The 14,093-nt window shown below is 43.2% G+C and overlaps 1 protein-coding gene across 1 annotated transcript in view; it reads left to right on the plus strand.

The window, feature by feature from the left end:
* The window catches only part of LOC139765211 (uncharacterized), a 180,538-nt gene that overhangs the window by 12,771 nt on the left and 153,674 nt on the right, over window positions 1-14,093 (plus strand). The window contains exon 2 of the mRNA XM_071692511.1: window positions 4,964-5,136. Within this exon, the coding sequence (XP_071548612.1) occupies window positions 4,964-5,136 (173 nt within the window). The remainder of the gene's footprint in view (window positions 1-4,963; window positions 5,137-14,093) is intronic.

The following is a 14,093-nucleotide window of genomic DNA, read 5'->3' on the forward strand; positions in this document are numbered from 1 at the left end:
ATCGTCCAAATGCCTCTCTCTTCTCTTTCACTAATAATCTTACTTCTTCATCCCACCACTCACTACCCTTTCTAATCAACCCACCTCCCACGCTTCTCATGCCACAAGCATCTTTTGCGCACTCCATCACTGATTCCCTAAATACATCCCATTCCTCCCCCACTCCCCTTACTTCCATTGTTCTCACCTTTTTCCATTATGTACTCAGTCTCTCCTGGTACTTCCTCACACAAGTCTCCCTCCCAAGCTCGCTCACTCTCACCACCCTCTTCACCCCAACATTCACTCTTCTTTTCTGAAAAACCATACAAATCTTCACCTTCGCCTCCACAAGATAATGATCAGACATCCCTCCAGTTGCATCTCTCAGCACATTAACATCCAAAAGTCTCTCTTTCGCGCGCCTGTCAATTAACACGTAATCCAATAACGCTCTCTGGCCATCTCTCCTACTTACATACATATACTTATGTATATCTCGCTTTTTAAACCAGGTATTCCCAATCGCCAGTCCTTTTTCAGCACATAAATCTGCAAGCTCTTCACCATTTCCATTTACAACACTGAACACCCCATGTATACCAGTTATTCCCTCAACTGCCACATTACTCACCTTTGCATTCAAATCACCCATCACTATAACCCGGTCTTGTGCATCAAAACCACTAACACACTCATTCAGCTGCTCCCAAAACACTTGCCTCTCATGATCTTTCTTCTCATGCCCGGGTGCATATGCACCAATAATCACCCATCTCTCTCCATCCACTTTCAGTTTTACCCATATTAATCGGGAATTTACTTTCTTACATTCTATCACATACTCCCACAACTCCTGTTTCAGGAGCACTGCTACTCCTTCCCTTGCTCTTGTCCTCTCACTAACCCCTGACTTTACTCCCAAGACATTCCCAAACCACTCTTCCCCTTTGCCCTTGAGCTTTGTTTCACTCAGAGCCAAAACATCCAGGTTCCTTTACTCAAACATACTACCTATCTCTCCTTTTTTCACATCTTGGTTACATCCACACACATTTAGACACCCCAATCTGAGTACGAGGAGGATGAGCACGCCCCGCGTGACTCCTTCTGTTTCCCATTTTTTAGAAAGTTAAAATACAAGGAGGGGAGGATTTCTGGACCCCGCTCCCGTCCCCTCTAGTCGCCTTCTACGACACGTGAGGATTGGCGGAATGCGTGCATAGTGCCATTGTAGAAAGGCAAAGGGGATAAGAGTGAGTGCTCGAATTACAGAGGTATAAGTTTGTTGAGTATTCCTGGTAAATTATATGGGAGGTTATTGATTGAGAGGGTGAAGGCATGGACAGAGCATCAGATTGGGGAAGAGTAGTGTGGTTTCAGAAGTGGTAGAGGATATGTGGATCAGGTGTTTGCTTTGAAGAATGTATGTGAGAAATACTTAGAAAAGCAAATGGATTTGTATGTAGCATTTATGGATCTGGAGAAGGCATATGATAGAGTTGATAGAGATGCTCTGTGGAAGGTATTAAGAATATATGGTGTGGGAGGAAAGTTGTTAGAAGCAGTGAAAAGTTTTTGTCGAGGATGTAAGGCATGTGTACGTGTAGGAAGAGAGGAAAGTGATTGGTTTGCGGCAGGGGTGTGTGATGTCTCCATGGTTGTTTAATTTGTTTATGGATGGGGTTGTTAGGGAGGTGAATGCAAGAGTTTAGGAGAGAGGGGCAAGAATGAAGTCTGTTGTGGATGAGAGAGCTTGGGAAGTGAGTCAGCTGTTGTTCGCTGATGATGTAGCGCTGGTGGCTGATTCATGTGAGAAACTGCAGAAGCTGGTGACTGAGTTCGGTAAAGTGTGTGAAAGAAGAAAGTTAAGAGTAAATGTGAATAAGAGCAAGGTTATTAGGTACAGTAGGGTTGAGGGTCAAGTCAGTTGGGAGGTAAGTTTGAATAGAGAAAAACTGGAGGAAGTAAAGTGTTTTAGATATCTGAGAGTGGATCTGGCAGCGGATGGAACCATGGAAGCGGAAGTGAATCATAGGGTGGGGGAGGGGGCGAAAATCCTGGGAGCCTTGAAGAATTTGTGGAAGTCAAGAACATTATCTCGGAAAGTAAAAATGGGTATGTTTGAAGGAATAGTGGTTCCAACAATGTTGTATGGTTGCGAGGCATGGGCTATGGATAGAGTTGTGCGCAGGAGGGTGGTTGTGCTGGAAATGAGATGTTTGAGGACAATGTGTGGTGTGAGGTGGTTTGATCGAGTAAGTAATGTAAGGGTAAGAGAGATGTGTGGAAATAAAAAGAGCATGGTTGAGAGAGCAGAATAGGGTGTTTTGAAATGGTTTGGGCACATGGAGAGAATGAGTGAGGAAAGATTGACCAAGAGGATATATGTGTCGGAGGTGGAGGGAACGAGGAGAAGTGGGAGACCAAATTGGAGGTGGAAAGATGGAGTGAAAAAGATTTTGAGTGATCGGGGCCTGAACATGCAGGAGGGTGAAAGGCGGGCAAGGAATAGAGTGAATTGGATCGATGTGGTATACCGGGGTTGACGTGCTGTCAGTGGATTGAATTAGGGCATGTGAAGTGTCTGGGATAAACCATGGAAAGTTGTATGGGGCCTGGATGTGGAAAGGGAGCTGTGGTTTCAGGCATTATTGCATGACAGCTAGAGACTGAGTGTGAATGAATGCTGTCTTTTCCTAGCGCTACCTCGCACACATAAGGGGCAGGGGGATGGTATTCCATGTGCGGCGAGGTGGCGATGGGAATGAAGAAAGGCAGACAGTGTGAATTGTGTGCATGGGTATATATGTATGTGTCTGTGTGTGTATATATATGTGTACATTGAGATGTATAGGTATGTATGTTTGCGTGTGTGGACGTTTATGTATATACATGTGTATGGGGGTGGGTTGGGCCATTTCTTTCGTCTGTTTCCTTGTGCTACCTCGCAAACACGGGAGACCGCGACAAAACAAAATAAAAAATAATAAAGGTAAATGTTGATCAATGAAAAGAGACATGTTATATGGAATGTAAGATAGTATGGCACAAACTACTTGAGTTTACATGAGAAAGACAGACAACAGGAGGCCTGATTGGCCCACAACTGGGTTGTCTGGTAAAAAAAAGAGTTTTAGGTACTTGGGAGTAGAGGTAGCAAATGGAACTATGTGATCTGAAGTGAACCTTAGGATGGTTAAGAGGGCAAAGTTCTTGGTTGGATTGAGAAATGTGTGACAAGAGAGATCACTGTCTTTAAAGGCAAGGATGGGCATGTATGATGGTATAGTAGTTCTATTGATGCTCTATGGATGCGAGGTGTTGGACTTTGATGTAAGTGTAAAGGATTGGGTAAAATTGTAGGATGTGAAATATTTGAGGACAATGGGTGGAGTGAATAAGAATCACGAGGTGAGAGGGTGTTATGGTAGTAAGAGGAGCATGTATGAGATAGCTGAAGAGGGTGTACTGAAATGGCTTGGACATAAGGAGAAGGTAAATGAGGAAAGGATAACTAAGATAGTTTGCATTTCAGAAATGAATGAAACAAGGAAAAGGGGGATACCAAGGAGAAGGTGGAAGGATGGAGTAGAAGATGCTTTGATGGCTTGGGGCCTGAACATGCAGGAGAGTTGGAATCATGTAATGGTGAAGCAAATTGGAGTGATGTTGTTTACAGGTCAGGATGTGCTATTAGTGGTTCAACCCTGGGCACATGATGTGGTCGTAGGAAACCAGAGAAAGGTCTCTGGTGCTTGGTTGTGGATCGGGGGATCTGGTTTTAGTGCAACATATAGGACAGCTAGGGAATGGGTGTGAATAAATGATGCCTTTTTTTCTTGTCTATTCCTGGCACTGCCTTGCTAATGTGGGAAATGTCATTGCCAGGAAGAGATGAAGAAATGGCCTTAGTCACATACATCTCATAATTGTCACTTGTAATGCACTTAAATACAGCCCCCTGTCTCCACTAGGTTCCACATATTTCCATGGTTTCCACAACCACTTCACATACCCTGGATCAGTCTACTGACAGCATTCTACCCCTTGTATCCCATATTGCTTCAGTTCATTCTGTCCCATGCATGCCTTACTGAATTTTCAGGCCCTAAGCAGCTTTTCACTCTATCCTTCCATGTTCAGTTTGGTCTCCCTCTTCTTAGCCTCTTCCAATCTGACACACATATCCTCTCTGTCAACCTCTCGTCACTCATTGGCTCTCATGCCTGAACCACTACACCACAGCCTTTTCATCTCTTATCCCTACTCTCCATACTACCAAATCTCTCTGCCCTATCATTTCTTACTTGATCAACCCTCCTCACACCACTTACCATCCTCACACATTTCATTCCCAACACATTCACCCTCTTCATGCATTCTCGTCTTTAGTCCATGCTTCACATCCAGACAACGCCATTGGGACTACTGTACCTTTGAACATATCCATCTTCACCCTCTTAGATAGTTACCTCTCATTCAACACATTTTTCGGTGCTCCCAGGACCTTTGCCCCATCACCCATGCTCTGACTCACCTTTGCTCTCAGTTCCACTCACAGCTATGTCAATCCCAGGTATCTAAAATGCTTCACTTTCTCCAAGTTTTCTCCAGTCAGACTCACACTCAAACTCACCTGTTTCTCTCCAGTGCTAAACCCAAAAATCTTTTATTAATTTTTCTTCCAAGTTTTCTGCTTTTTCATACTAAACCAAACTCACAAACCAAGCATTCTAAACGATGTATAAGCAGTGGTGTGGGCCATGGTAGTTCACATGAAACAGAGCTGCCATATCTGGTGGTAATTTTGAATGTTTTGATTGCAGATCTGGGAAGTTAATGGATTTTCTACCTATGCTTACATCCTTCAGATGTGCTTTGTTTCATTGATTATAGTACATTACTCTGTTATTTTTGCTTAGAATCTTTTGAATTACATGTCTTTTTTAAAAAGAATTTTGCTGAAGTATATATTTTCCAGGTTCATCAAGCTATCAGTGGAATTAGGAAGTTAGCAGCACGGGGAAAGAAGACCAGCAAGAACTTATTTGATGTATCTGCCGATGATATAATAGTTTTCTTGCAAGTTACAATCTGCAAAATGCCATATGTCGTAAGAGACCAGCACTTGATCAAACCCAAAACCATTAATACGTAAGTAAGCCAGCACTTTTAGTACACTCATATATTTTTTTTTTTTTCATACTATTCGCCATTTCCCGCGATAGCGAGGTAGCGTTAAGAACAGAGGACTGGGCCTTTGAGGGAATACCCTGGGGATAGGGGATAGGGGAGAAAGAATACTTCCCACGCATTCCTCATGTGTCATAGAAGGCAACTAAAGGGGATGGGAGCGGTGTGCTGGAAGCCCTCCCCTCCTTGTGTTTTAACTTTCTAAAAGGGGAAGCAGAAGGAGTCACGCGGGGAGTGCTCATCCTCCTCGAAGGCTCAGATTGGGGTGCCTAAATGTGTGTGGATGTAACCAATATGAGAAAAAAGGAGAGATAAGTAGTTTGTTTGAGGAAAGGAACCTGGATGTTTTGGCTCTGAGTGAAACAAAGCTCAAGGGTAAAGGGGAAGAGTGGTTTGGGAATGTCGTGGGAGTAAAGTCAGGGGTTAGTGAGAGGACAAGAGCAAGGGAAGGAGTAGCGCTACTCCTGAAACAGAAGTGGTAGGAGTATGTGATAGAGTGTAAGAAAGTAAACTCTCGATTGATATGGGTAAAACTGAAATTGGATGGAGAGAGATGGGTGATTATTGGTGCATATGCACCTGGGCATGAGAAGAAAGATCATGAGAGGCAAGTGTTTTGGGAGCAGCTGAGTGAGTGTATTAGTAGTTTTGATGCACGAGATCGGGTTATAGTGATGGGTGAAGTGAATGCAAAGGTGAGTAATGTGGCAGTTGAGGGAATAATTGGTGTACATGGGGTGTTCAGTGTTGTAAATGGAAATGGTGAAGAGCTTGTAGATTTATATGCTGAAAAAGGACTGTTGATTGGGAATACCTGGTTTAAAAAGAGAGATATACATAAGTATATGTATGTAAGTAGGAGAGATGGCTAGAGAGCATTATTGGATTATGTGTTAATTGATAGGCGCGTGAAAGAGAGACTTTCGGATGTTAATGTGCTGAGAGGTGCTACTGGAGGGATGTCTGATCATTATCTTGTGGAGGCTAAGGTGAAGATTTGTAGAGGTTTTCAGAAAAGAAGAGAGTGTTGGGGTGAAAAGAGTTGTGTGAGTAAGTGAGCTTGGGAAGGAGACTTTTGTGAGGAAGTACCAGGAGAGACTGAGTACAGAATGGAAAAAGGTGAGAACAAAGGAGGTAAGGGGATTAGGGGAGGAATGGGATGTATTTAGAGAAGCAGTGATGGCTTGCGCAAAAGATGGTTGTGGTATGAGAAGCGTGGGAGGTGGGCAGATTAGAAAGGGTAGTGAGTGGTGGGAGGAAGAAGTAAGATTATTAGTAAAAGAGAAGAGAGGCATTTGGACAATTTTTGCAGGGAAATAATGCAAATGAGTGGGAGATGTATAAAAGAAAGAGGCAGGAGGTCAAGAGAAAGTGCGAGAGGTGAAGGAGAGGTCAGATGAGAATTAGGGTGTGAGAGTATCATTGAATTTTAGGGAGAATAAAAAGATGTTTCGGAAGGAGGTAAATAAAGTGCATAAAACGAGGGAACAAATGGGAACTTCAGTGAAGGGCGCTAATGGTGAGGTGATAACAAGTAGTGGTGATGTGAAAAGGAGATTGAGTGAGTATTTTGAATGTTTGTTGAATGTGTTTGATGATAGAGTGGCAGATATAGGGTGTTTTGGTTGAGGTGGTGTGCAAAGTGAGAGGGTTAGGGAAAATGATTTGGTAAACAGAGAAGAGGTAGTAAAAGCTTTGCAGAAGATGAAAGCCGGCAAGGCAGCAGGTTTGGATGGTATTGCAGCGGAATTTATTAAAAAAGGGGTGACTGTATTGTTGACTGGTTGATAAGGCTATTTAATGTATGTATGACTCATGGTGAGGTGCCTGAGGATTGGTGGAATGCTTGCATAGTGCCATTGTACAGGGAGATGTAAAGGGGATAAAAGTGAGTGCTCAAATTACAGAGGTATAAGTTTGTTGAGTATTCCTGGTAAATTATATGGGAGGGTATTGATTGAGAGGGTGAAGGCATGTACAGAGCATCAGATTGGGGAAGAGCAGTGTGGTTTCAGAAGTGGTAGAGGATGTGTGGATCAGGTGTTTGCTTTGAAGAATGTATGTGAGAAATACTTAGAAAAGCAATTGGATTTGTATGTAGCATTTATGGATCTGGAGAAGGCATATGATAGAGTTGATAGAGATGCTCAGTGGAAGGTATTAAGAATCTATGATGTGGGAGGCAAGTTGGTAGAAGCATTGAAAAGTTTTTATTGAGGATGTAAGGCATGTTTATGTGTAGGGAGAGAGAAAAGTGATTGGTTCTCAGTGAATGTAGGTTTGCGACAGGGGTGTGTGATGTCTCCATGGTTGTTTGATTTGTTTATGGATGGGGTTGTTAGGGAGGTGAGTGCCAGAGTTTTGGAAAGAGGGGCAATTATGCAGTCTGTTGGGGATGAGAGAGCTTGGGAAGTGAGTCAGTTGTTGTTTGCTGATGATACAGCGTTGGTGGCTGAATCATGTGAGAAACTGCAGAAGCTGGTGACTGAGTTTGATAAAGTGTGTGAAAGAAGAAAGCTGAGAGTAAATGTGAAATAAGAGCATGGTTATTAGGTACAGTACGGTTGAGGGACAAGTCATTTGGGAGGTAAGTTTGATTGGAGAAAAACTGGAGGAAGTAAAGTGTTTTAGATATCTGGGAGTGGATTTGGCAGTGGATGGAACCATGGAAGCAGAAGTGAATCATAGGGTGGGGGAGGGGGTGAAAGTTCTGGGAGCATTGAAGAATTTTTGGAACTTGAGAACATTATCTCGGAAAGCAAAAATGGGTATGTTTGAATAGATAGTGGCTCCGACAATGTTATATGGTTGCGGGGCATGGGCTGTGGACAGAGTTGTGCGCAGGAGGGTGGATGTGCTGGAAATGAGATGTTTGAGGACAGTATGTGGTGTGAGGTGGTTTGATCGAGTAAGTAATGTAAGGGTAAGAGAGATGTGTGGTAATAAAAAGAGCGTGGTTGAGAGAGCAGAAGAGGGTGTTTCGAAATGATTTGGTCACATGGAGAGAATGAGTGAGGAAAGATTGACCAAGAGAATATATGTGTCAGAGGTGGAAGGAACGAGGTGAAATGGGAGACCAAATTGGAGGTGGAAAGATGGAGTGTAAAAGATTTTGTGTGATCGGGGCCTGAACATGCAGGAGGGTGAAAGGCGTGCAAGGAATAGAGTGAATTGGAACGATGTGGTATACCGGGTCGATGTGCTGTCACTGGATTGAACCGGGGCATGTGAAGTGTCTGGGGTAAACAATGGAAAGTTGTGTGGGGCCTGGATGTGCAAAGGGAGCTGTGGTTTCGGTGCATTATTACATGACAGCTAGAGACTGAATGTGAACGAAAGTGGCCTTTGTTGTCTTTTCCTAGCGCTACCTCGCACACATTTGGGGGGAAGGGGTGGTTATTTTCATGTGTGGTGGGGTGGCGATGGGAATGAATAAAGGCAGACTATGAATTATGTTCATGTGTATATATGTATATGTCTGTGTGGGTATATATATATGTATACATTGAGATGTATAGGTATGTATATTTGTGTGTGTGGACGTGTATGTATATACATGTGTATGTGGGTGGGTTGGGCCATTCTCTCGTCTGTTTCCTTGTGCTTCCTTGCTATCGCGGGAGACAGCGACAAAGCAAAATAAAATAAAATACTTTTTTTATTATACTTTGTCGGTCTCCTGCGTTAGCGAAGTAGCGCAAGGAAACAGATAAAAGAGTGGCCCAACCCACCCACATACACAAGTACATGCATAAACTCCCTCACATGCACAATATACATTCCTATACATTTCAATACATACACACACAGACATATATATATGTATACATGTACATATTCATACTTGCTGCAAAGGCAACATTCGTTCAACCTCAGTCTGTAGCTGTCATGTATAATGCTTCAAAACTACAGCTCCCTTTCCACATCTAGGCCCAACAAAACTCCTTGGATTACCCCAGATGCTTCACATGCCATGGTTCAATCCATAGACAGCACATTGCCACCTGTATACCACATCGTTCCAATTCACTCTATTCCTTGCACGCCTTTCATCCTCCTGTATGTTCAGGCCCCGGTCACTCAAAATCTTTTTCACTCCATCTTCCACCTCCAATTTGGTTTCCCACTTCTCCTCGTAACCTCCACCTCTGACATATATATCCTTTTTGTTAATCTTTCCTCACTCATTCTGTCCATGTGACCAAACCATTTCAATACACCCTCTTCTGCTCTCTCAACCACTCTTTTTATTACCACACATCTTTTACCTTTTCATTTCTTACTCGATCAAACCACCTCACCACATATTGCCCTCAGACATCTCATTTCCAATGCATCCACCCTCCTCCACACAACCCTATCTATAGCCCATGCCTTGCAATGATATAACATTGTTGGAACCACTATTCCTTCAAACATACCCATTTTTGGTCCAAGATAACATTCTCACCTTCCACACATTCTTCAGTGCTCCCAGAACCTTTGCTTCCATGGTTCCATCCACTGCTAAATCTACCCAAATATCTAAAACACTTCACTTCCTCCAGTTTTTCACCATTCAAACTTATCTCCCAATTGACTCAACCCTATTGTACCTAATAACCATGCTCTTATTCACATTTACTCTCTGCTTTCTTTTTTCACACACTTTACCAAACTCAGTCACCAGCTTCTGCAGTTTCTCACCCGAATCAGCCACCAGCACTGTATCATCAGCGAACAACAACTGACTCACTTCCCAAGCTCTCTCATCCACAACAGACTGCATACTTGCCCCTCTTTCCAAAACTCTTACATTCACCTCCCTAACAACCCCATCCATAAACAGATTAAACAACCATGGAGACATTACGCAAACCTGCCGCAAAACAACATTCACTGAGAACCAATCACTTTCCTCTCTTACTACAAGAACACATGCCTTACATCCTTGATAAAAACTTTTCACTGCTTCAAACAACTTGCTTCCCACACCATAAATTCTTAATACCTTCCACAGAGCACTCTATCAACTCCAGATCCATAAATGCTACATACAAATCCATTTGCTTTTCTAAGTATTTCTCACATACATTTTCCAAAGCAAACACCTGATCCACATATCCTCTACCACTTCTGAAACCACACTGCTCTTCCCCAGTCTGATGCTCTGTACTTGCCTTCACCCTCTCAATCAATACCCTCCCATATAATTTCCCAGGAATACTCAACAAAACTTATACCTCTGTAATTTGAGCACTCACTCATATCCCCTTTGCCTTTTTACAATGGCACTATGCAAGCATTCTGCCATTCCTCAGGTACCTGACCATGAGTCATACATACATTATATATCCTCACCAACCAGTCAACAATTCAGTCACCCCCTTTTTTAATGAATTCCACTGCAATACCATCCAAACCCGCTGCCTTGCCGGCTTTCATCTTTTACTACCTCTTCTCTGTTTACCAAATAATTTTCCCTAACCCTCTCACTTTGCACACCACCTCCACCAAAACACTCTATATCTGCCACTTTATTATCAAACACATTCAACAAACCTTCAAAATACTCACTCCATCTCGTTCTCACATCACCACTACATGTTATCTATCCATGTGTATGTGGGTGGGATGGAACATTCTTTTGTCTGTTTCCTTAGGCTACCTCACTAACGTGGGAGACATTGACGAAGTGGTGGAGGGAATGAGGAGAAGTGGGAGACCAAATTGGAGGTGGATGGATGGAGTGAAAAATATCTCGAGTGATCAGTGCCTGAACATGCAGGAGGGTGAAAGACTTGCAAGGAATAGAGTGAGTTGGAACGATGTGGTATAACGGGGTTGACGTGCTGTCAGTAGATTGGACCGTGGCATGTGAAGCATCTGGGGCAAACCATGGAAAGTTTTATGGGGCTTGGGTGTGGAAAAGGAGCTGTGGTTTTGGTGCATTACACATGACAGCTAGAGACTGACTGTGAATCAATGTTGCCTTTGTTGTCTGTGTCATGTATAATGCACCGTTACCACAGCTCCCTTTCCACATCCAGACCCCACAAAACTTTCTATGGTTTACCCCAGACGCTTCACATGCCCTGGATTCAATCCATTGACAGCATGTCAACCCCGGTATACCATATCATTCCAATTCACTCTATTCCTTGCATGCCTTTCACCATCCTGCATGGTCAGGCCCCGATCACTCAAAATCTTTTTCATTCCATTTTTTCACCTTCAATTTGGTCTTCCACTTCTCCTCGTACCCTCCACCACTTTGTCGATGTCTCCCGCGTTAGTAAGGTAGCCCAAGGAAACAGACGAAAGAATGGCCCAACCCAACCGCATACACATGGATAGGCATAAACGCCTACACATGCACATACATTTCAATGTATACATATATATACATACACAGACATATACATATATACACATGCACATATTCATACATGCTGCCTTCATCCATTCCCGCCGCCACCCTGCCACACATGAAATGACACCCCCTCCCCCCACGTGCGTGTAAGGTAGTGTTAGGAAAGGACAACAAAGGCCGCATTTGCCCACACTCAGACTCTAGCTGTCATGTGTAATGCACCGAAACAACAGCTCCCTTTCCACATTCAGGCCCCAAAAAACTTTCCATGGTTTATGAGATGCTTTACATGCCCTGGTTAAATTCATTGACAGTATGGTGACCCCGGTATACCACATTGTTCCAATTCACTCTACTCCTTGCACACCTTTCACCCTCCTGTATGTTCAGGCCCCAATCCAATTCACTCTATTCCTTGCATGCCTTTCACCCCCCTGTATGTTCAGGCCTCGATTGCTCAAAATATTTTTCACTCCATCGTTCCACCTCCAATTTGGTCTCCCACTTCTTGTTCTCTCTGCCTCTGACACATGTATCCTCTTTGTCAATCTTACCTCTCATTCTCTCCATGTGACCAAATCATTTCAACAGAAGCACACCTCTTCTGTTCTCTCAACCACACTCTTTTTATTACCACACGTCTCTCTTACCCTTTCATTACTTACTTGATCAAACCACCTCACCACATAATGTCCTCAAATACCTCATTTCCAATGCTTCCACCCTCTGCACAACCCTATCTATAGCCCATTCCTCACTACCATATATCCTTGTTGGAACCACTGTTCCTGCTGTCCGAGATAACATCTTCGCCTTCCACACATTCTTCAATGCTCCCAGAACCTTCGCCCCCTCCCCCACCCTGTGACTCACTTCTGCTTCCATGGTTCCATCTGCTGCCAAATTGACTCCCAGATATCTAAAACACCTCACTTCCTCCAGGTTTTTTCCATTCAAATTTACCTCCCACTTTACTTGTCCCTCAGCTGTACTGAACCTAATAACCTTGCTCTTATTCACATTTACTCTTAACTTTCTTCTTTCACACACTTTACCAAACTCAGTCACCAGCTTCTGCAGTTTCTCACATGACTCAGCCACCAGCGCTGTATCATCAGTGAACAACAACTGACTCACTTCCCAAGCTCTCTTTCCTACAATAGACTGCATACTTGCCCCTCTTTCCAAAACTCTTGCATTCACCTCCCAAACAACCCCATCCATAAACAAATTAAACAACCATGGAGACATCACACACCCCTGCCGCAAACCTGCATTCACTGAGAACCAATCACATTCCTCTCTTCCTACACGTACACATGCCTTACATCCTCGATAAAAACTTTCCACTGCTTCTTACAACTTACCTCCTGCACCATATATTCTTAATACCTTCCACAAAGCATCTCTATCAACTCTATCATATGCCTTCTCCAGATCCATAATGCTACATACAAATCCATTTGCTTTTCTAAGTATTTCTCACATTCATTCTTCAAAGCAAACACCTGATCCACACATCCTCTACCACTTCTGAAACCACACTGCTCTTCCCCAATCTGATGCTCTGTACATGCCTTCACCCTCTCAATCAATACTCTCCCATATAATTTCCCAGGAATACTCGTTAACAAACTTATACCTCTGTAATTTGAGCACTCACTCTTATCCCCTTTGCCTTTGTACAATGGCACTATGCAAGCATTCTGCCAATCCTCAGGCACCTCACCATGAATCATACATACATTAAATAACCTTACCAACCAGTCAAAAATACAGTCACCCCCATTTTTGATAAATTCCACTGCAATACCATCCAAACCTGCTGTCTTGCCGGCTTTCATCTTCCGCAAAGCTTTTACTACCTCTTCCCTGTTTACCAAATCATTTTCCCTAACCCTCTCACTTTGCATACCACCTTGACCAAAACAACCTATATCTGCCACTCTATCATCAAACACATTCAACATACCCTCAAAATACTCACTCCATCTCCTTCTCACATCACCACTACTTGTTATCACCTCTCCATTTGGCACCTTCACTGAAGTTTCCATTTGCTCCCTTCTCTTACGCACTTTATTTACCTCCTTCCAAAACATCTTTTTATTCTCCCTAAAATTTAATGATACTCACTCACCCCAACTCTCATTTGCCCTCTTTTTCACCTGTTGCACCTTTCTCTTGACCTCCTGCCCCTTTCTTTTATACATCTCCCACTCATTTAAATTTTTTTCCCTGCAAAAATTGTCCAAATGCCTCTCTCTTCTCTTTCACTAATAATCTTACTTCTTCCTCCCACCACTCACTACCCTTTCTAATCAACCCACCTCCCATGCTTCTCGTGCCTCAAGCATCTTTTGTGCAAACCATCACTGCTTCCCTAAATACATCCCATTCCTCCCCCACTCCCCTTACCTCCTTTGTTCTCACCTTTTTCCATTCTGTACTCAGTTTCTCCTGGTACTTCCTCACACAAGTCTCCTTCCCAAGCTCACTTACTCTCACCACTCTTTCCACCCCAACATTCTCTCTTCTTTTCTGAAAACCTCTACAAATCTTCACC

This window comes from Panulirus ornatus, chromosome 53, assembly GCF_036320965.1.
Source record: "Panulirus ornatus isolate Po-2019 chromosome 53, ASM3632096v1, whole genome shotgun sequence".
NCBI classification, from domain to species: Eukaryota; Metazoa; Arthropoda; class Malacostraca; order Decapoda; family Palinuridae; genus Panulirus; species Panulirus ornatus.